Source organism: Notechis scutatus, chromosome 2 (assembly GCF_049901735.1).
Source record: "Notechis scutatus isolate UNSWTSFEM ecotype Mainland chromosome 2, rNotScu1.2, whole genome shotgun sequence".
Classification (NCBI taxonomy): Eukaryota; Metazoa; Chordata; class Lepidosauria; order Squamata; family Elapidae; genus Notechis; species Notechis scutatus.
Genome location: NC_142010.1, coordinates 143,004,299 through 143,025,754, shown reverse-complemented (window position 1 = coordinate 143,025,754; position 21,456 = coordinate 143,004,299). Strand labels below are relative to the sequence as shown.

At 40.4% G+C, this 21,456-nt stretch overlaps 2 protein-coding genes and 1 long non-coding RNA gene across 11 annotated transcripts in view; 2 read left to right on the top strand and 1 right to left on the bottom strand.

The window, feature by feature from the left end:
- Positions 1 to 9,314, top strand: part of KIF5A (kinesin family member 5A) — a 63,014-nt gene extending 53,700 nt beyond the window's left edge. For all 3 annotated transcript variants that reach the window (XM_087956469.1, XM_087956468.1, XM_087956467.1), the window contains exons 24-29: positions 3,485 to 3,701; positions 5,053 to 5,203; positions 6,547 to 6,629; positions 7,152 to 7,179; positions 7,352 to 7,475; positions 7,909 to 9,314. In XM_087956469.1, coding sequence (XP_087812595.1) covers positions 3,485 to 3,701; positions 5,053 to 5,203; positions 6,547 to 6,629; positions 7,152 to 7,179; positions 7,352 to 7,430 — 558 coding nt within the window. In that variant the 3' untranslated portion in view covers positions 7,431 to 7,475; positions 7,909 to 9,314. The remainder of the gene's footprint in view (positions 1 to 3,484; positions 3,702 to 5,052; positions 5,204 to 6,546; positions 6,630 to 7,151; positions 7,180 to 7,351; positions 7,476 to 7,908) is intronic.
- LOC148132292 (uncharacterized) lies at positions 2,011 to 14,642 on the bottom strand. Its single transcript, XR_015747813.1, has 3 exons — positions 14,514 to 14,642; positions 4,568 to 4,673; positions 2,011 to 2,277 (listed from the first exon to the last, which is right to left on the bottom strand). It is a non-coding gene; the product is annotated as an uncharacterized LOC148132292 (long non-coding RNA).
- PIP4K2C (phosphatidylinositol-5-phosphate 4-kinase type 2 gamma) overlaps positions 14,536 to 21,456 on the top strand; it is a 36,832-nt gene continuing 29,911 nt past the window's right edge. Inside the window, exons 1-4 of one of the 7 annotated variants that reach the window (XM_087956473.1) lie at positions 14,651 to 14,937; positions 16,657 to 16,735; positions 17,252 to 17,403; positions 17,856 to 17,953. Coding sequence is in view for 1 of the 7 variants with exons in the window: in XM_026673925.2 (XP_026529710.1) it covers positions 14,809 to 14,937 (129 nt within the window). In the remaining 6 variants the exon portion in view is untranslated. Of the gene's footprint in view, positions 14,938 to 15,259; positions 15,281 to 16,656; positions 16,736 to 17,251; positions 17,404 to 17,855; positions 17,954 to 21,456 lie in introns of those variants that run through there. The other 6 variants (XM_087956475.1, XM_087956472.1, XM_087956476.1 and 3 more) reach the window with 6 other exon arrangements.

Sequence of the window (21,456 nt, the reverse complement as noted above, 5' to 3'; positions counted from 1 at the left end):
GAGTGATGAAACACTTGAGAAATATTTATTTAAATGGAGGCAGAAAACCTGAGGAATATGCAGCTGGAGAATGAGCTCATGAAGTTTGCCAAGTTTGTAAATCCAATCATTGATCCATTGAGTTGACAAATACAGACGCCAGAGTTGGCAGCAGACAGTAGAGTGATCCAAAGCCAGTCATAAATTAAAAAACAAGATGTACAGATCATATCAGAGTGAGACAGTTATAATATAAGGCCCATATAATCAAAGCACTGAGATTTTGGGGCATAATGCAACAACAAGGCAGATGTCTGAAGATGTTTCAGTGGGTCTTTCTACAGTTACTGGATTCATCAATGCATATTACATCTAAGAAGCCTGGCCTCAGAATCTTGTACTCTTGCTTAGTTCTTTGTTCTTTCATAACTGTGGCATGGACATATTGCGGGAGTCAGTGAATCTTCTTTAGGATTTGAAGAAGTTGGAGAAATGGGATTTAGTTCAGGTTCTGCCCTAGCAGAGCTCAGGTCTCTAGGGAGGTTTTATAGCCTCCTGATAACTGTTTTCCTTTTTGTCTGCTTCAGACTTGGAGCTCTCATCATCATCTGCCACCTTGTTTATTGAGCCTTAAAGGTACTTTTTTCCAGAGGCAACTGGAGTTTCTGAAACTTACCAGAAGCTCCAGTTGCCTCTTGAAAAAAGCGCTTTTGGGACAACCATGGCCTGGATGACTGAGAATGTCAATGTCTGGAATACTCTACCTGACTCTGTAGTTTCTTCCCCAAACCCCAAAAACTTTAACCTTAGACTGTCTACTATTGACCTCACCCCTTTCCTAAGAGGTCTGTAGGGGGCGTGCATAAGCACACCAATGTCCCTCCCTGTCCTATTGTTTCTTTTATTTTTTTTATATGTATCAATTTCATGTATTCATAATTATGTTTATACTTATACCTGTTATCTTATAATCGCTCGACAAAATAAATACATTTTAAAAAATCTCCTTAGACCTTGTTTACTTAGATACCAGGGACTCAGTTTGGATTTTCTGCATGCAAAGTAAAAGGTGCATCCACATTTAATGTGTACTCCACAGTAGCAGATTAAAGAATGTCTCTTCCGTGCTTAGCTTTGTTCATGATAAATTACCATTTTTGTCCCTCGGGAATTGTGCCTTCTAGTACAATACAGAAAACACTCCTTACCATCTGGCTCAAGCAGGAATTACCCAGCTCTCTTATCCTGGCTTTTGAATTCTGCTTCCAATTGTATTGGTACTTCAGTACCTCTCCCTTCTGGTTCCTTTTTCCTTCCCAACAGTACTTGCTATGAAACCGTGGCAGCTTTAATTGAAAACCTCACACTTGTTTCCAAGTGCAATTTGGTGAGATTTTGCAGCAGGTCTTGGAAAGTTTCAAACAATGAATGGAATGAAAATAGCAGGAAGTAGAAAGAAAGAAGTGAGGTGGATTTGCATTTCAGGCTAAGGCTATTCATTCCCTCATAAAATCATACATTTACTGAAGTGAGGAAATTCGACAAGGTGGCAAAGAGCAAGGGATGGTGTGTACTTAGAATGTTGGTAGATATTTGCTTATATCCATTCCCTGCATTGCTTCTCATACCCATCACATATGATTTCCATTACACTTGTTGTGTTCTCCTTCCTCCTCCAATTGTCCCTGCTTACTTTAGCTGAGTAAGATGGTAGAAAGATGCTTCTGCCACATCTCATGCCCCAAAGAGAGAATTTTCCCTATTTTCAGCTCAGGAAAGGAAGGTATTACTCTGATACCAGCAGTCAGAGGCAACAGACATTGCTGAGGTGTAAGTTCTTTCTCTCTGGGTTTCCAGAGCAGGGTTTAATTGGGGACTCTGCTGGTGTGCTGAGTCATGTCTGTATCCCCCTTTTCCCATTGCTGCTGTACCCTAGCTGGATCGCTGGGTCTCCAAGGTACCGTACAGCCACTCTCACGTCTTCCTCTGCCTGTTGGGCTGGGCAGGAAATGTTTGCACTTGGTGACCAAATTGGGAGTACAGATATTTATTTGGGGGTGCGGGGGAGGACATTGATTGGGTGGAAAGGTCAGGTGCCTCTCACCATCCCACTGCCATGGCAACTCCATCCCCCTAATGACCCTTTTGCATTAGGTCATAATTTGCTGCCATGGCAACCACTACCATTGTGGCCTTCATATGTGTACAAAGGCCTCATTCTCAGCAGCTTCATGTGTGTGGTTTCTACTATCCATTCTCTTGCCATGGCAATCCTGACCAAATTGTCCTACACAGCATCTGTCACAAAAAGAGAAGGTAAGGCTTAGCTGTTACACCACACTAAAATTTCAACAGCAATGCTCTTTCTTCCGCTACAACATTAAGTAGATTCAGATAAACATTAAAATATTTACAACTAATTCCAGATAATTTCCCAGTTTGAGGCCATATAGCCTCCTTAGTAACAACTAAAATTGATGGAAATTGTAGTCCAACACATCTTGCTGACATCAGATTACAGAAGATTGCCCTACAGTTATCTGGAAAAAACATGGTTCATAAATTCTCACTATATGCTTCACCCCCATTCTGGTTTGATATCAATCTCCGGAAAAGGGAACTAAATATTATTATCTCAAACATTTTCTCTCCCTCCCTTGGAGGCTGGGCTGCCCAGTAGTTTTCCTGCCAATTACTATTGTGCTGCTGGCTGCCTCTTGAGTAATTGTTCATCTCACGCCATTAAGCTGTCACCTCATGTTGCTTACCCACCTGGTGTTTAATTCAAGCTTACATATGGTGAGAGTTAAATGGATCATTGTGACTCTTCAGCTGTTATCTCCCGACCTTGCATTTCATAAAATGTTCCCACCCCAGCATGGTGCATGGCTTGGATCTGTAGCACTTGGGGCCTGCTTAATGGGAACAAGGGATGGGTGTCACTTATAGAGGGCAGTGACTTATCACCAGCATCTGTGTCAACTATAGGTTGCTTTTAATAGATGTACAACAGAGAGATTTTTTTGAGTGATTTTTGAAAGGCCTCCAAGCTCTGCTACTTTTCACTCTGACATTCCTCAGGGCCAGCTCCATAGGATTTTTCCATCATGGTGTTCAGAAGTAGGGCAAGAGTAAACATAAACCTTGTTCTCGCAAATTGAGATGTTGGCTTTGAACATGCCCTTCATATTTTGCCCTGAGGGGTATATTCAGACATTCCAACAAAATCTATGATACAAGGGGATAAGAAGCAATGTAGTAGTTCCCCTCTAGAAAAAAAAAATCACGCTTCTGAGGTGTGAGATTTCCAGGTTGATCAGATTGGGTAGAATTAGCACAAACTGTGTGTTTTTCTGGAAAGGGCAGAATGTAAGAAAGCAGAGCAGAACCATTTTGGGATTGGAAGCACAAGCAAATGTTTCAGGTCTTGGGGAATGGCGTGCCTACCTACATCCACTTCACCTCCTTTACTCTTCTTTCCCTTTCTTGTCAACTTGGGGCCCAGCTGGTTCGTGACAATGCAGATCTGCGTTGTGAGCTTCCTAAACTGGAGAAACGTCTTCGGGCTACGGCTGAGAGAGTTAAGGCCCTGGAGGGTGCACTGAAGGAAGCCAAGGAAGGGGCAATGAAAGACAAGCGCCGCTACCAACAGGAGGTAGACCGCATCAAGGAAGCAGTGCGCTTCAAAAACAGCATTAAGCGCAACCACTCTGCACAGATTGGTAAGCAAACAAATTCTGCAGTTTGGGGGTCCGTTCCTGTGAGCATGGAGACATTTCAGTGTAGTAGGTATATTATTGATATATGTTCTAGGAAGGAACAAATATCTCTTCTACTTGGCTGAAGGTGTATATTCCAGGAAATCATAATGTAGTATTTGGTAATGCTGTGCAGTACTTTCGATTCTATTCGGAAAAGGTAGTTTGGAAGATGGGAGTGTCACTGCTGCATCAATCTGAAATTTCTTAAAGCAATCTATCATTTTCCACGGCAGTTTCTGCTATAGGCATATGATCCTTAAGATTTTACAAGTAGTCAACTTACAACTGTTCATTTAATGACCATTTGAAGGTACGACAGTCTCGAGAAGAATTCTTCACAGTTCATAAACTGGATGTTGTGAAACATCACACATACATACCCCATGATCATGTGAGCTGGGTGCTTGGGAACTTGTTTGCACTTACAACTAGTTGCCAAGTGCCCCATGACCACGTGATCACAATCTGCAGTCTTCTCTGCCAGCTTTCCCAGAAAATCAGTAGAGAAGCTGGCAGGGAAGATTTCAGGCTAGTATTACCTTTATTGTCAGAGTACAACATGTGTACAATGAGATTGGCTGAAACTCCCTTCGTGCACGCCCCCCGCCCCAACACAATTCACAGTGAGGACAGGAGTCTGCTGTCACCTACCACAGATTTGAGATTCCTGCTGGGCTGAAAGCTCTTTGAGAGCAAAAGGGCTGCCAGCCAGCTGGGAATCTCAACTTTGCATGGAGCTGATTCTGTTCCCCCACCATTCCCCTACCCCTCCCCCGCCCACACACATACACAACTTGCAGGCAGGCCTTTGAGAGCAAAAGGCCTACCTTCCAAGGGGAGGAGAAATGGATATCATATTCCAGAAATCCCAGCTCCTTTCCTGCAGCCCACTTCAGTAGCATCCTTCCATGCATGGAGGAGAGTTAAACTCTTCTAATGGGGTGAAGAAACAGAACTCAGATCCTGAAAATCCTAGCTCCGTCAATAAATGAATGAAAGAAAGAATGAATGAGTGAATGAATGAATGAATGAATGGTGTGTATGTCCATGTACACACACACACACAGTGACCATACATCCTTTATTATAATGGATACTTTATTTCAGAAAAATAAATAAATAAAAAATAAATCTTTTCTTTAGATTTATTTAATTATTGGTTTTGCTCTTGAGTTTTCCTTTGTAAAGAAAAGTTATAAACAAACAATATTGTAATCCTTATCTTTCAGAATCCTTATCTTGTTCAGTTTGTCCTTTATTCTTCCAAGAAAATACTGTATGGTTTATCTATGACATTTTTATCCTCTTGTAGCAAAACCAGTGCGACCAGGGCACTATCCAGCTTCATCCCCAACCAATCCTTACGGTGTTCGCAGTTCTGATTGCATCAGCTACACCAATAGCCTCTTCCAGAATTATCAAAATGCTTACCTAAATTCTGGCGGCACTGTGCCTGACAGCTAGTGAGTATATTTTATTTCTATTTCTGTTAAATTGTGCAAACTGTGATTGACTTAAACTGTGGTTGGCTTAAGTAAGCTTCCTAGATGAATCTATCAGTTTTTCAGAAGGCAACCTGAAGAACATTTTGCTCCATAAATCAGACTTGAATATGCCATCATTTCATTTGATTTACATAAAATCTGATCTAAATCATGTCCTGTCTTAGCTATTGCTTGATTGCAAAGAGTAAGCCTAGGCTAACTGCAAATTTTGAGGGGTCTAGACCTTGGAATTCTAAAATAATTTGAATGTGCAAGATCCACTATATATTATCATGTGGAAAAGAAGTCATGCCAGAAGAATGAATTACAACAAGTCTTGAGCTGGAATATAAAATTACTTACCAGATCATTGCAATCTTCACAAATACACAGGAAAAAAAATAACTGGCATTAATAACAAAACATTAAAAAAGAGACTGCTATCTTTGGCTGTCATTCAAAGGTACAAGATTTAAGTTGGAGAATCAGGGACACCTTGATTTCTATTGTAGAAAGAATGATTGCAGAAACTGATGGAGTTGGCTGAAATAGCAAAATTGACTACTCTGCTCAAAGAAAAGAACATAAGTATTTTTGTCTCCACATGGAAACTGCTTCTGAACTTCACGCTTGATATGGAAAAGAATGAAATTTTGACTTTAGGTTTTGTAGATTAGATTGATAAATTTTTGCAGAAATAACTGGTTCATACTATTATGGTAAAACAAAAAGTTGTGATATTTTGATAATGCCCTTTTCTACTGTAACAGAGAGTCGGAAGTCAATGTTTCTTTTTCTTTCCCCATCCTTCCTCACTTTTCTTTTCCCTTTCCCCTCATTGTCCTCTTATTTGCTTTTGTATTTTATAATGTTTTATAACTTAATAAAATGTTTTTGGAAATCAGTTTTAAATTGGAGAATCAGGTACATGTTCATCCACATTGAGGATTTAATGACTATTTCCTAAACTTGCCCTCTTCAGATTAAATACCCTCCCCTGGAATCTAGTATTGCTTTTAGTAATTTGAATACAAGATCTTAATAGTCATCTATTTGCTACACATTCTTACTTGAAAAGGCTTTTTAAAATCATTTTGACACACAGATCTTCTCTCCCCAGTTTTTAACTTCACATTTGGCTTTAGGGTTCTGTTCCATTACAGCAGAATGATCCCTAGAAGTTCCCCTTGGCTCTAAGCTTCAGCACTGAGCCAAGTGGAATAGAACTGAGATAGCTAGGCACCTATGGTCCTTTTACTATGCATAACCTATTAACATCCATTCACTGCTTATATATCCCCTTTCTTTTTCCATTTGTGCAGCTTTACAAATGCACCTTCCAGTAGTGGAAGCAGCTCCTCTACTGCCCCTCTGACGTCCTATCAGAAGCTCAATATGGATAATGGTAGGATATTGGGAAGAAAAACAAATATGCCCTTAGGGAGAAGGGAGGGTACCTCTTGCTTTTCTGTTTGCCTAGACTGGGTCTTTCAGTAGCTTGAGATCATTGTGGCCCTGTTTAAAGGACCCACTTGGTGAGCAGGCAGAGTCTTTATAATGAAAATCTGTTCGCACAGCCCACTATTTCTTGGTTTACAGACAGGGATGTGGGGCATGGGTTCTGTCTTACAAAACAAACAAATGGGACAGAAAATCTGAAAAGCAAAGGAAATAAACTGAGAGATGGGTAGCTCAGTAGAAAATACTTCAGAATAAGTCTCCTTTGTGATTATCTTGTGCATGAGGTGCTGGTAGGTTTATCTTTTACGTTTCAGTGAGGCAGCACTTTCCACGCAGAACTAAATACACACACACACACACACACACACACACGGCACTGTTTGCCCCTTCAGTATGTGCCCTTCTCTGAATTGTAATGCTGCTTTTTTTCTTTCTTTCCCTGTTCTTCCATTGGACGGGTGCACAGGAAATGCCACAGACATCAATGATAACAGGTGAGCTGTATGAAAGACAATTGCCTAGCCATTGGATCAAATCAGTTTTCTCATTTTTTCAGAGTGGTTAGTTCCAGGGATAAATCATTTTTTTTATACAAAAGTACGGGGAAAGCATTTAACAGGGAGGGAAGGTTTGAGTTACTATGTGTTCCCTTTTCCTCTGTGCTAGAAGTGACCTGCCTTGTGGTGTTGCAGCTGATGAGCAAGCCAAGCTCTTTCCCTTTCATCAGGAGACTGCAGCCAGCTAATAGCTAGTACCACCACCTGCCCAGAGCATCTAAACACACCATCAGGTATAGTCCATCATATGCCCTCTCTCTCACCAACTTTTTATTGCATCTCTTAATATTTCCTCTTCCCAGGATTCCATCAGATTTGCCCTTCAGCTTCTTCCAACTGGGTAAATATGTTTCTCACAAGATTTGCTAGACATCTTTTAATTTAAACAGAATAAACTCTGTCCTGCACAAGGGTTATAGAGTAGGTTCTTGATCCTTCACTACAGAAATCCTGTTTGTGAGCTTCTAGGAGTAAGTATTCTGGCTGCCTGTCATCAAATCAGTGGACTTAAAATGATTCAACAACACTCATTTTATCTCTGTAAGAACTACCAGTGAACTAAATTCAGAAAGCTTCCTCCTCAGTATTTAGCTTGAATAGAGGGGCTTGAATATTAAGATCATTTCTACTGACTTTTCCCTCTTCCCTCTTTTCCTCATCTTGTAGTTTCTAAATGGGATGGAAGCCTCACACCTGCATGCTGCAGCCGGCTTTCCTTGACTTCTGCTACAATTGGCCCTGTCCTTGTGTCCTGCTCTCTCTCCGTGTGCTGTATATTTATCGGCTGCTGCTTCACTCTCACTGTTTCTCTGTCTTACTTAACTAGAGAATAATGTATTCCCTTATCTCTTTGGATCCCTGCTCTTTACTCCAGAAGGACTTGTGCCTCTCCTTTCCTGCCTCAGTTGCCTTAAGGGATGGGCTGCCAGGGAAGAACCTAGATGTAGAAGCACCCCTAATGTGCAAACAATTCTTACCGAAGAGAAAGGGCATAAGGTATTTCTCACATGTCGTAATGACCCTTGACCTGCAGTAGAACACCACCCAACCCAATATCTTTAGGTCTTACTGTAAGAATAGAAGTTGAATACCTCCAAGTAGGTAGGCTAGAACTGTTATAGTGTATGTATTAGCTGACTTTCAGATAAGGCCTAGAGCTTTAACATCTAGTTCTTATCCTTGGGATAATCCCCAAAGAATATAAAATATTGGCAGCTAGCTTCACCTTTAGGAGTTTCCCATGATGCTTGAGCCTCAGCCCTTATGGACTTAAATTTCCCATTTTTCTTAGGTCACTATGGCACTTCAGAAATGGCCATGGGAAGTCTTCTACAGAAAGGAGATCCTGCTAGTCATTTCCTTCAGTTGATACAATGTTAGGAATGACGTTCCTAACTGCCTATCCTGAGCAGTTATTGTTTCCTCAGTGGGAACAGAAGGTTCCAATGGGTGAGGATTTTATCAGTGGGGACCATAACTCCTCTACAAGCCAGCAACATGGCCTCAGGAATATAAATGGCCCCATTTCATTCCGTAAAGGGGAACCTAGATAGTGGTTTTGCTTTTGCAGGGGCAGAGTTACAGTTTGCAGAACAGACCTGTTGGATTTGACGGGTAAATTCTCTAGCAAGTCCTAACCAACCATAACCACTGCGTATCTGGGGCACAGGCCGGGGCCTAATGATTCTGCAAAGTGAAACAAAAATTAGGCTGCTATCAACATATTTTCAGTTATTCCCTTTTATTATCTTTTGATAGCTGGCTCAGGGGCCTTTCATTTGTGCTCCCATGTGTATATTTTGAGGGAATAGTGAGTCCACTGCACATCTTTAACTTAATGTCACCACTTCTGAGTCAATAGGGCAAACAGGGTTGGGGGACAGGGAAAGTGGCTTTTGCAAAGGATTGCAAGCCTCTTTCCTGTCAAACTCTTAAAACAGCAATAACCCTGTTTAACTGTCTTTTTGATGGTTGTTGACAGCTTGTCATTTTATCCCTGTCTGCTCAGATCACATCAAATGTTGCATGTCAAGCTATTCAAAAGTTTATTTAAAAAAATAAATAAATGAAGAGTTAAAAAAAAAAACAGATTTGTGTGCTCGGTTAATGTGCCTATAATAAAATTTCATTTAGGTGAAACTCAAATCCTCATGTGACTTCATGGACATATCCATGCAATTTCTTGGCAACTATATAAAAGAGCTTTGTAATGTGAGGGTTTTTTCTAAAATTTTCCAGTCTGGTCTATGGAATTTCCTGGCGATCTCCCATCCAAGTCTAACCTGGTCTGAATGTGCTTAGCTTTCAAGTCATCAGCTATCCATTAAAACTGGAAAAAAATGGGGAAGGAAAGAGTACCTGCAGTAGAACCTTAAAAAACATTTAAACTAAAAGTTCACATAAGATTGCTGCAATGAATATCCGAAAAAAAACACCAGAATGGGTGGTAAGGAAAATGACCAGTAGGTTAATTACTGAAATATTATGACTTAATTCTCAGAACACTTTATCACCATAATAATGCTTCCAAATCTTGCATTTCTGCTCACCATCCCAAAATAGGACATTATACAGCTGGTATAATATATAATAAAAATACAAAGAGGAGCTATCAAAATCATTAAGGCTTTCCATTAATGGATGGTTATATTTGGCACTTTTTAAACAGAACAAAAATATTTATTACATATCTATGTATTACATATATATATCCCATAATCTCATTTTATATCCATAAAAATAATGCTTTGAAATAGGTTGATCTATAACAGAGTGACTGGCCGAAAATCACTCAGTAGTCAAATTACCGGTAACTCTTTGGTCAAATAAAGACTTAAATACCTGTTGTCTCAGTACTAGTCTAACATCTTAACTGTAATGCTACTTCCCTTCCATCAGTGAATAAGAATGGGTATAAGACATATATTAAAAAATGGATAAGACAATGTGTTTTTCTCTCTCATAACGTTAGTATAACGTTATAATATTACATAATACTACTACTCACAGACATTAAGTTGAATAGTGAGATTTGAGGCAGATCAAAGGAAATATCTCTGATCTCTAAGTCAGGTGGTTTTAAAAGAAGTCTCATGGGGGAATAAGGTTATTCAATGAGTGGTCTTGCTGCTCTCTAAGCTTGGTTGTTTTCTTATAGATTTTTCATTACCCAAATTAGATCATATTAAATATTGTTAATCATAATGATCCTACAGCCTCTAGTTCTGAATGTTAGTGGACATAAGCAGAAAGATGTTGCTATGTTCCTGTCCTGCTTGGCTTTTTACTGAGTATCTGATTGTCCTATGTAGGAACAGAAAGTTGGGTTAGATTATTGGACAGATCCACAGTACTTTTCTTATGTTCTTGTAACTGAAGGACAAAACTTTAGATATTCGGGCTCAGAATAATGGTCCTATGATAATGGCATGGTAAACATCAGTATTAATAATCCTGTGCCATCCAGAGTTTGAAAAACATTCTGTTGATTGTAGATTGTTTATATATTTAAGTAATAAATAACTGGAGGAATGTACATTTCCAACATCTTATTACAACAACTTTCAACCCAGTCCCTCCAGATATATTGAAACAATTCCTGGATTTCTATAACTAGGATTGCTGTTGGTTATGCTGGTGATGAAATGTGGAAAGTGCAGATCTGAGTATCATATAGAAAGATTATCACAGAAACATATGGTGGTTATAAGTACTATAAGTTATTACAGAAAATCAGAGAAATCCCAAAATCTGATTTAAAGTGACCCATGGCTCAAGATCCATGGCCATATTTATCTCAGAATTTTTATCTGGGTTTTTGCTTAAAGGTAAAAATATTTGCCTGCAGTTTAATACCTAGGGAAATAGGTTTCAGATGTATGCAATAGAGGTAAGGTCATACAGTTTTTTCTTTCTCCCTTTAGGTGCAATTATATGTTTCATAAGTAAGAAAGTTGTGCTGGAAGGCAATTCCAGTATCAAATGCAAAGCGTGTAACAAAATGCACTCTTGTATTTTATAATTATTCTGGACCACTCTTTTATTTCATGATATGTACTATCCAACCAAAGGATTTGCTGATATACCTTTTGAGGGGTTATATACTTGTATAAATCTTACTATCAGGAAAATTTAGAATATCAGCACCAATTGTTTCCTGGATTAGAGCTAGGCCATTTCACTCAGGAAAATCTGATCTTCAAACTGTCAGAATACATTCAGGAAAGAAGTACTTTTTCTTGACTCTAATCAAATTAAAGAAAGAGAGACAGACAGACAGAGAGAGAGAGAGAAAAAGAGAGAAAGTTCTAGGTTTTCTGAGAATTAACAGTAGTAGCATTCATTGAACTCACACATATTTTATGGGAACCCAGGCTCTATAATTTGTAAACTATTGTTTAAGGCAGCACAAATGGTCTAAAGGTTAAAGGTCTAAACCAGGGGTCTTCAAACTTGACAGCTTTAAGATTTGTGGACCAACTCCCAGGATTCCTCCTCCAGTCATGTCAGCTCAGGAATTCTGGGAGTTGAAGTCCACAAGTCTTAAACTTGCCAAGTTTGAAGACCCTTGGTCTAAACCTTACTGAATCCTGTTGTGATCACAATTGCTAAAAATAATGTGCTTTCTTGCCATATTGAAGTAGATTTATATTCTACCTTACTCGTCAATGTAAGGGTGGAAAGCTGCCAAGCTAACCATCAATGACATAAAAGGATACAAAAATAAACATTCAAAAACATAAAAAATAATTCATATGTTAAAGTCCAAATGTAGTACCTGGAGAATTTCTGGGAGCATGGACATCTGGTGGGTAAATGATAAAATGTGCATTATGATTTCATCCAAATGTACTGGTGTCATGACAACCCCTCCCCCACATATTGGCACTACAGACAATCTTACTACCAACACCACCATCATCATCATTAGTTTAGCCTCATAACATCAGAAACAGATTATTTTTGTCCAGAAGCAACACTGAAGCTTCTCTCCTGTATGCCAGATAAACAAGTCACTGAAAACTACAGTGGGGAAAGTCAATGAAATATCTAGAACACACTATAATCTTGCAGTACTGTGACCTACAAGGTGATCAGAGCTTCAACTAAACTCCATTACTAGATAAAAGTAACGATAAAAGATGTTGGTTAAACGAACAACACAGGAAAGAGTATATTGTCATGTCTTTATCACACATTGAGCCAACATTTACTGCCTTTGGGGGGGGGGGGGAATCTGGATTTAGCAAGTGTTGGTGCCTCTAGCTCAACAAGAAAGATGGGAATAATTGCAAAATGTCCCTATAAACTGCAAATTATCAAAAAACACCACAGCTTATATTTGAAAGCTCCCAAGAAAATCAAAGAGGCTTAATGAAGACGAAGAATTTTTACTGAAGAGAATACAACATGAGAAGACAGATGTTAGAACTTTCTTTGAAGAGTTTAAAGATGGTTTGCAGAAAGAAGAATACAAGATTTGACCAAGATTAAAGTAATGGGTTATTATTTTGGGGGGAGGGAGGGAATGTTTAATGGTTTCTTTATTAGAAGTGGTGATAATAGTTATTTCTAATCATCTTTGTTTCTTGAGTGGGACTGAATGTTGATTATTTGAAGAAAGGAAAAGGAAAAATTCAGATTGGATATAATAAATATAATTTGTAATACTTTACTTCTGATAACCCTTACTGGACTTTTAATAGGGAGGGTTGAAGTTTTAGACATGGGTTTATAGAAACTGGGATGAGATATAGAATGAAAAGATGTTTTGCTTTCATTTTAAGAGATAGTGATAAGTTCTTAATGCTGATTATACTCTACTGCTAAGGATAAAGAGGGAGGTTTCTTTTTCTGCTTTTCCTTTTTCTTCACTTTTTAAATTTTTAAATCTTTAATGTATTTCTTTATTCTGTAGTTGTGTAAATTGTAACTTGTATAATATAATCTTTAATAATAAAATTATTGGGGGGGAAAGAACAAGCAGGGCTGCTTTATAACCCAGACTTTAATTTTTTTAAAAGCTTCTTTCTGTCAGGAGTCCTTTCCACTTCTAAAAATTAAGGAGGAACCCCCCCCCCCAAAAAAAAGCTTTTTGTTTGTATGGGATTTGTTTGCATACTTAAGGTATTTAAAAGGTCAACTGAACTGGGTTCAGATAATTAGTTTGAGGCAGATGGGTCTCAACACCTTTCCCAGTTAGTTTTTAAGACTATTATACCTTAGGTTTTAACAGATGCTACGGCTGGAACATTCTCTAACACAGGGGTCTCCAAACTTGGCAACTTTAAGACTTGTGGACTTCAACTCCCAGAATTCTCCAGCCAGCATAGCCAGCAAAGCAAAGCTGGCTGGAGAATTCTGGGAGTTGAAATCCACAAGTCTTAAAGTTGCCAAGTTTGGAGACCTCTGCTCTAACAGATATACAGCAATACATAAAGAGGTGATCATTTAATTCTGCCTACTATCTTTTTGAGAGGCCAGATGAGCAAATTTAGAAGAACTCAAACTTTGTAAGGTTAGTAGCCTAGTAATCTCTGTACATTTATTGAACTATAATTATTCTAATTATGGATAGACCAGTTTGGTGTAACGGTTAAGGCATTGGGGTAGAAACTGGAAGACCACCGAATTCCAGTCCCACCTGAGGCAAAAAGCCACCGTGTTCTTGGGCCAGTTCTTCTCTCTCAGCCCTAAACAGGCAAGGCAAACCACTTCTGCAAACACTTGCCAAGAAAACAGCAGGGACTAATAGAGTCAAAAACTGGCTCGAAAGCTCTCTCTCTCTCTCTGTGTGTATGTGTATATATACAGTTACTCAGAATTTATGGTGTTGTGGCTCAGTCTCTCCAAAAAACATTTCCTTAACGAAGAGCTCAATGAACTAACACTCCTGCCTAGTGTAATGACCACCTCCTCTGCATTTTTAAACGCTGCCCTCCAACCTTTTTCCTTTCCAACCCTTCCTCCAGATCAGGAGTGAGGGTGGGGAATCTGTGGACTTCTTGTGACCTGTGGACTTCAACTCCCAGAATTCCTGAGGCAGGAAGTCCATGCTGGTTCAGGAATTCTGGGAGTTGAAGTCCACAGGTCACAAAAGGGCCATAGTTCCCCACCTCCTCCGCTCCAGATAGTTTTATTCACCGTGGTACCTGCAAGCGCCGTGTTAGCTCTCAACGTCCCCCATAGAGTTAAAGTACCAAAAAAAAAAGCGGTTAATCCTAAACAGGGAACGTTTACACGATATCGAGCGTCACAAACTAGCCAACCACCTTTTACTAGCAACGCCTTCCGCTACACAAAGGCCTAACGCTCGCCACAGACGGACGCCCCGAGACGGACGTCCAAAGGAGCTATTTCCATCGCCGGCGCCCCGCTCCTTTTGTGACGCAGCTTCCCCGCCGCCTCCCTTCGTGGTCACATGCGGCGGGAATCAGCTGAGCGTTTACTTCCGTTGCCGGCGTTCCGGGCTGCCGTTGAATCCGAGCGGCCGGCGCGTGGGTGGGTAGGCAGGCGGGCAGGCGGGCGGGCGAGCGGCCACTCGGAGCGGGATTCGCAACAGCGAGGATGGCCGCCTCGGTGGGTCCGGGGACGCGCACGAAGACCAAGAAGAAGCACTTCGTCCCGCAGCGGGTGAAAGTGCTTCGCTCGGCCGACCCTCTTCTGGGCGTGCTGGCTTGGGGGATCAACCATCAGGTAAATTCGGCTTCGCCCGAAGTTTTTGGGTGGGGTCGGGGGAGAATATATAGGGCAGCCCACCTCTTTGGCTGGGTCGCCTCCCTCCACAGCATTCCGTGGCTGGATAGAAGGAAGGCGGGTCCCCCCACGTGTCGAGCCTCTCCTTGGCACCTCTTCAACCGGCCGGGTTTCTCTTTCTCCTCTGGCCGCGGGATCTGTACCCATCGGGACGCGGTTTTGGGGGGTCACCTCTCGTCCCCTAATTGTTTGGATTCCCGATGTATTCGGGACAATGGTTGGTTTCGGAAAGCTTCAGCAAGAGCGGATAAAAGGGTGTGTGTGTGTGTGTGAAGGCAAACAGGTGTGTGTCCCGGGGATGGTGGTGCGAGGTCGAATTTGGGTCGGTCCTCGGGAGCAGAGATTTTGACTAGATCTCAATCAAGATAGGAGAGACCACCAGGAAATTCCAGGGTTTGAAAGTTAGGTCTAGAAACACTCCCAGCAGAAGGCACAAAACTGCTTCAGTAAATGGGGTGCCATGAACCCCATAACACATCATGTGTTAAGTGTGACTTGTAATTTTGTTTGTCTTTTCTCCTTTTTGTCTATGGAGATGCTCGAGTCATCCAAAGGTGAAAAAGCACCTTTGGGATTTCTTATTTTTCTTTCCTGCGCTCCTGCTCCCCACACCTGGTCTTATTACTATGATGAGTGTCTTGGAATAGCTTTCCCTACTGCGATGCCTGTATTGTTTTATGACAGGACTAAAAAAAATACATGGGGTTGTTATTCTTGTAGGCATTGCCTTGGGGAAGGCTGCAGTAGTGTTATGCTCATCAACATACCTGCATAATTTTCTCCGTTCTTGCTGCAAAGTTTTTTTTTATATGCACAGTGGGAAAAGTATAACTTTGTATAAGTATAATAAAATGGCTTGAAAAATGTAATAGATTTTGCACAGATGGTTTAACTTTGCTTCAGAATCTAGTGAGAAAAAAAATTGTCTACCTGTTCATAAGTTGACTAATGCCACAGTGCTTAATCATAGTCCTGACTCATATGGGAGGAGATTGTTCCTATCTATTGAAGGAGACATTAAATAGTTCCGAGTATAGACTCTTATAATTTCTTCATACATGTCTGAATTTGTGTGATATGATAACCCCTAAACTTGAATGAACAAAACACAATTGTGTGTTAATATAAATATGCTCTGAACAAACAAAAATTACTGGCTAATGTGATGTTCTGGTTCACACAGTACATTTAGATATGCTGCTGAATGCAGAATTACTGTGCCAGTTTCTCATTACCTCTTCCATCTCTTTGACAGAATCGGCAGACATCAGGGAATTTCCTCATGAGGCCATTGCCCCAGATTTTTTAAAAGATATTAATAGTAATATTTATGGATTTTATCAATGTTTTGATATAGTCTAGAGTTGTTTGAGCAGGCAGCAGAAAATGTTAACACTGAAATTCCAAGGTTATTTATCGGTTATTGCATAAATAACCTTATACTTTTTGAAGTCTGGCCTCATTCAAACTCTGAAAAAAAAAGCTTTTCATGTGATGAGTTGGAAATGGGAAGGGAACTTGTGGCATCTGATAGCAGAACATCTATTTGTGCCTACCAATTATTGCATTTTTTTGTTTGTATAGGCCTCAGAGAGGCAAAGCTGTATTCCATTGTCTGCCCTTTCTAAGCTTCATTAATCCCTTCTCCTCTGATTCCAGCAGTTTTATGACCCCAAGCATATGAGCTTCATGACACAACATTAGCATAATTCAGATTCCAGAATTAAGGAGGTAGCTGGTACGTGAGCCTTACTGCATGCTTTTCTGGGTTGCAAGCTGTTTTTGGTGCTGTAGGCTAAGTCTCTTGATGGGCAAAAAGCCATTTGCTTCCTTCCATTTTGTTCTTTGGTGCTTTCAGAGTTTGACTGCTGCGTTTGAGTTTTGCCTAAAAATATGCATGGTTTTTTTTTTACTACCAAAGAAGCTGGATAAAATGCATTTGCAAAAAAACCTGATTTTGTCTTGGCTTCTTTCCCTAAACAGGCTGCAAATATTCTGGTACATCTAACTAATATGATGTTTCTAGATCAGTATAAGTAACTTTTTAATCCCTTGTGCTCTGTTTTCCTCTATACCCAATGTGGCTGTTTTTCCTTAGATGGTTTCCATTTGGGATCGGCTTCTTTAACAGAAGCAATGCTGGCTCATTTAGATAACAAAACTGAACCTTGTTTTGTACTGAGAACACTGTAAAACACTGTATGTTTTAAAATGCAGAGTGGTACAGAATCCTTATCCATTCTCTGACTCATAGCAGTTATACAAAGGAGGAGGTAATTTTTTCCCATTATGGAAAGGAAACTAGGACAGACTTTATCCTTATATTACCTGAGTTTTCCAGCTGTGGCAAAGTACTACTTTTTGACTTCATGTCAGCTCCTCACAGCCAGCTATCCTTTGCAGCAGGTGAGTTCAAAGTTCTAAGAAGGGAGAGGTTCTTGCAGCATGCAGAGCTGAAAATATTTCCCCTAATTAAGAAGGCTGTGATGGGAAATATATGGATGCTTTGGTCTACAGAAGCTTCTTCTCTGTGTGCTTTCTTCCTTAGCTGGCTTGCTTAGAAAAGATTCCTGAACGTCATATGGTGGAAACTGACCAATATGTCCAGATTCCATATGAGTTATTTCCTAGCAGTTTTAATCTAGAAGGCTTTGCAATGTGTGGCATTTTCTCTTTAGGGGATGTTTTTTTAACAAGAGCAGAATAGCAGCATGTATGTCATAACCATCTAAGAAATGCAACTTGAAAATGTGAAATTGTCTTAAAACCATGAAATCTGTTGAGAGTAATACCAATGTTTCTGGATATTAGCATAATGATAAACTAGCTCTAGCTCATCAAATAACATTTCATTACAGATACCAATCAAGTCTGTTAGAATAACCGGGCAAGTACCAAGCTTAGATAGCATTAAACAGATTAAAGTTCGCTTGAAGTAGAAGCCAAGAGCTGACAGGTAAGAGATTCCTGGCTCTTACTAGTTTTGCCCATCAGCTTTGCTAAACAGTTCGTTTCTTCAGCAATGCCTCATTCTTATAGACCAGGTATCTTTTAATCTATAGCACTTTCTCCTTCTAAGTCTCTGGTAGACCTGGAAATAGGCCATATTAGCTTCTAATTACATGTAGTCCTTGACTGACAACTATATGTTTAGTGACGTTCAAAGTTATAGTGACATTGAAAAAAGTGACTTATTGTTCCTCTTACTAACAACCTTTGCAATCCTTGATTTACAATAGTTCATTTAGTGACCATTCAAAGTTAGAATGCCACTGAAAAAGTGACTTATAACCATTTCCCCCACTTGTGACCTTTGCACCTGTTTATTTTATTTATGGAATGGGAAGTAACCTAAGTATGTATAAGCCCTCACAGCACCTCACATTGCAGTACTCTAATTTGAGGGACAAAATGCTAATAAAGGTAGAATAGAAATAAAATAAAAATAATGCTCAGTGAGGCAATTTTTGGTCTTGTTCTTGGGAAAGATATTGGCTAAAGTTGCAAAATATTGTAGCCATGGGAAGCCTCCAAGTTTTAAAAATGATCTTATGTTTTTTTAAAGCCCCAAATTATCTTGTCTTACTGTAATGACAGGAACACCTTACCAGACATACTTGGTCTAGCCTTTAGAAATTGTTGGTATTATTGTTATCATTTTGAGAAGTACAACTTTTTGATGAGCCAGCTTGGTCTAGTGGTTAAGGCAGGGATCGCCAACCTTTTGGACCTCAGTGACCACCAAACTCATAATTTTAAATCCTGCGGACCACTAATATGAATTTTGACTGATGGTGGCTTGCTGATGTTGGTGGAAAAATCGGTCCCATATTCCAGAGCTGCAGTAATCACAGGACTGACCCTTTGGTCATCCCGGAGCAGCTGCTCCTCCACCTGGGTGCACCAGCCTGCCATGGACTGGAGGAGCTATTCTGGGATAACCAAAGCGCCAGTCTTGTGACTACTGCAGCTCTGGAATATGGGGCCGATTTTCCCACCAATGTCAGCAAACCACCCCTGGGCAGATTTCCCTTCCCCGCCATTGGTCTTACCTTCCAGTTCTAGCTCGTGTGGCTCTACTCAAAGTAAGGTTTGAGCTCGGCCAAAGAGTGAGGGCCAGCGGGTGGGCAGGCCATGTGGGCGGCGCAGCCTTGTATTCCCATGCAGCCTGGATTAATTGCTTTGGGGGGGACATTTCTCTGCGGACCACCAAAATTTTCTCGTGGACCACCAGTGGTCCCTGGCCCACCGGTTGGTGACCACTGAGTTAAGGCACCAGGCGTTCAAGTCCAGCCTTAGCCATGAAAACGAGCTAAAAGGTGATCTTGGGCCTGTCAGTCTCTCAGCCCAACTCATCTCAAAGGGTTGTTGTCGTGGGGAAAATATGAGGAAGAAAAATATGTTTGCCACTTTGAGTTGTTTATAAAAATAATAAAGATGGGATATAAATTAGGTAAATGAATAAAACATAAGAGTAAAGAAGTTTTCTGCTTGGTTTGAGGTGATAGTTTTACCTCACAGTCGGATAACTAAGTTAGAGACTAAGCGATGCTTGTTGGTAACTGTCCTATGACAAAAGGCTTCTAATTGGAGTACCAGCTGAACTAAATTAAAATACTTCTTCGCTCAAATTTATCAGATTTTTTCATTAATCGTTTTATCTCGTGCAGATTACATTTTGCAGATTTTTACCCAAAAGGAATTGCTGCAGATGGGCCATCCCTGCAACATAGGCATCAATATTGATCTTTCCAAAACCTTTGCAAAGTGTAAAAATTGCTAATCCCAAACTGAATTGAACTATTCTGTTGTCAGAGGACAGTCAGAAGGCAGCTGGATTATTTGAAGCCAAACAGGATTATCTCTTTATACCACTAGTTTTGGAAGACTGAAGTACAAAAGAGAACAAATTTTTTACTACAGTAAATACCTCTAGCACAAGAACATCAAGTAGCACCCACGTATATGCTACTGTGATGTCTTTGGAGGCAGAGGTTCAGTAATTTAATACATAAGTAGCTTGATTAAAAATAATACATAACACAGTCATAAGTGCATCTGATGTAGATATCATCAAGCTTGAATTAATGGCTTTTTGGTATGTTCAATTCCTGCTGTGATTTTGAACTATAAAGGTCATAAGTAAGCCATCTTCTGTGAACATAACAGGATCTCATATAATAAGTACAATTCAGGTGTTACTTAATATTTCTGAGTTTGCCCTTTGTGTGGTGGCAATATTATCTTTTATAAGTGCATGCTATTTGAAAAGCTTTTCCTCAGTAGAGAAGTTACTAATGAATATTTACACTATAAAAGCACTATATTTTAAAGCTATCCTTCTAGCCCCTATGATTGTTCAAAAATATCTTTCAGACTGTCAGAATATTCCATTGTGTTGCTATTTTGCTGCTACAATGTATGCTGAATAAAAGAATAATCTGGTTTTTGCACTTTGGATTGTCTTTGTGCAATATAATATAATGTTATGCACATATTTGTATAGAGGATTGTGTGTTAGTATGATTGACTGGGTTAGGAATTTTCTTTCTTTCACTGTGAGTTATTGAGATGTATTTGTGTTGCGGGGTGCACTAAGGGAGGCTCAGCCAATCTCATTGTACACATGTTGTGCATTGACAATAAAGGTTTGAAATTGAATTTTTTTTAAATGGCAGACCCTTCTAATTAGGCAGAGTAACAGATCAAGACAATATAAAACTTTCTAAAATATATGTCAGCTGAAAGTAGGATGCAAAATTTGGGGTACTGGACTATATGAGAAAAATGAATACTGTACATACCGTGTTTCTCACATAATAAGGCGGGCCTTATTTTTTTGACCCCGAAAAACCGGCTAGGCCATCTTTTCGGGGGTGACTTAATTTCCCCCCTTGCATCCTCGGGTGGGCGGGCGCGACAGCTTGGATGTTCGGAGACCTTCCATCACCGTTGCTTTCCCTTCTCTCTTGCTGCCGTGGCGTTACAGCAACGCCCGCGGCGTTGGCGCAGCCAGTCAGGGCTCCTCCCTGCAACCGGGCCCTGAGGAGACACTTGGCTTCAGGCGCTCCTGTGGCCGCCTTCCCTTTGCCTTCGAAGGTAAAGTGAATTATTTTAAAAACCTCCGCTTATCCCATCAGGGCGCGCCGGAGCCGAGCAGAGCCGGGAAAGCAAGCCGCGAGGTGTTTCCTGGTTCTGCCCAGCCTGTACGGCTCTGCCGCGCCCCTGGCGGGATGAGCGGAGGTTTTAAAATAATTCACTTTACCTGTCGAAACAAAAAGGCGCCGACAGGAGCGCCTAAGCCAAGTATACCAACAACAAAAGGCAAATCCTCAAGGTGGGCTGGAGGAGGTGGCTACGTGCCCCCGGGCTGCTTCAATGCAAGCTCCTGACTTGCAGCATCCTGCCGTTGCCGCCGCGTCCTTTCGCCGCCGCCTCCCTCTCCGACTGCAAAACTCG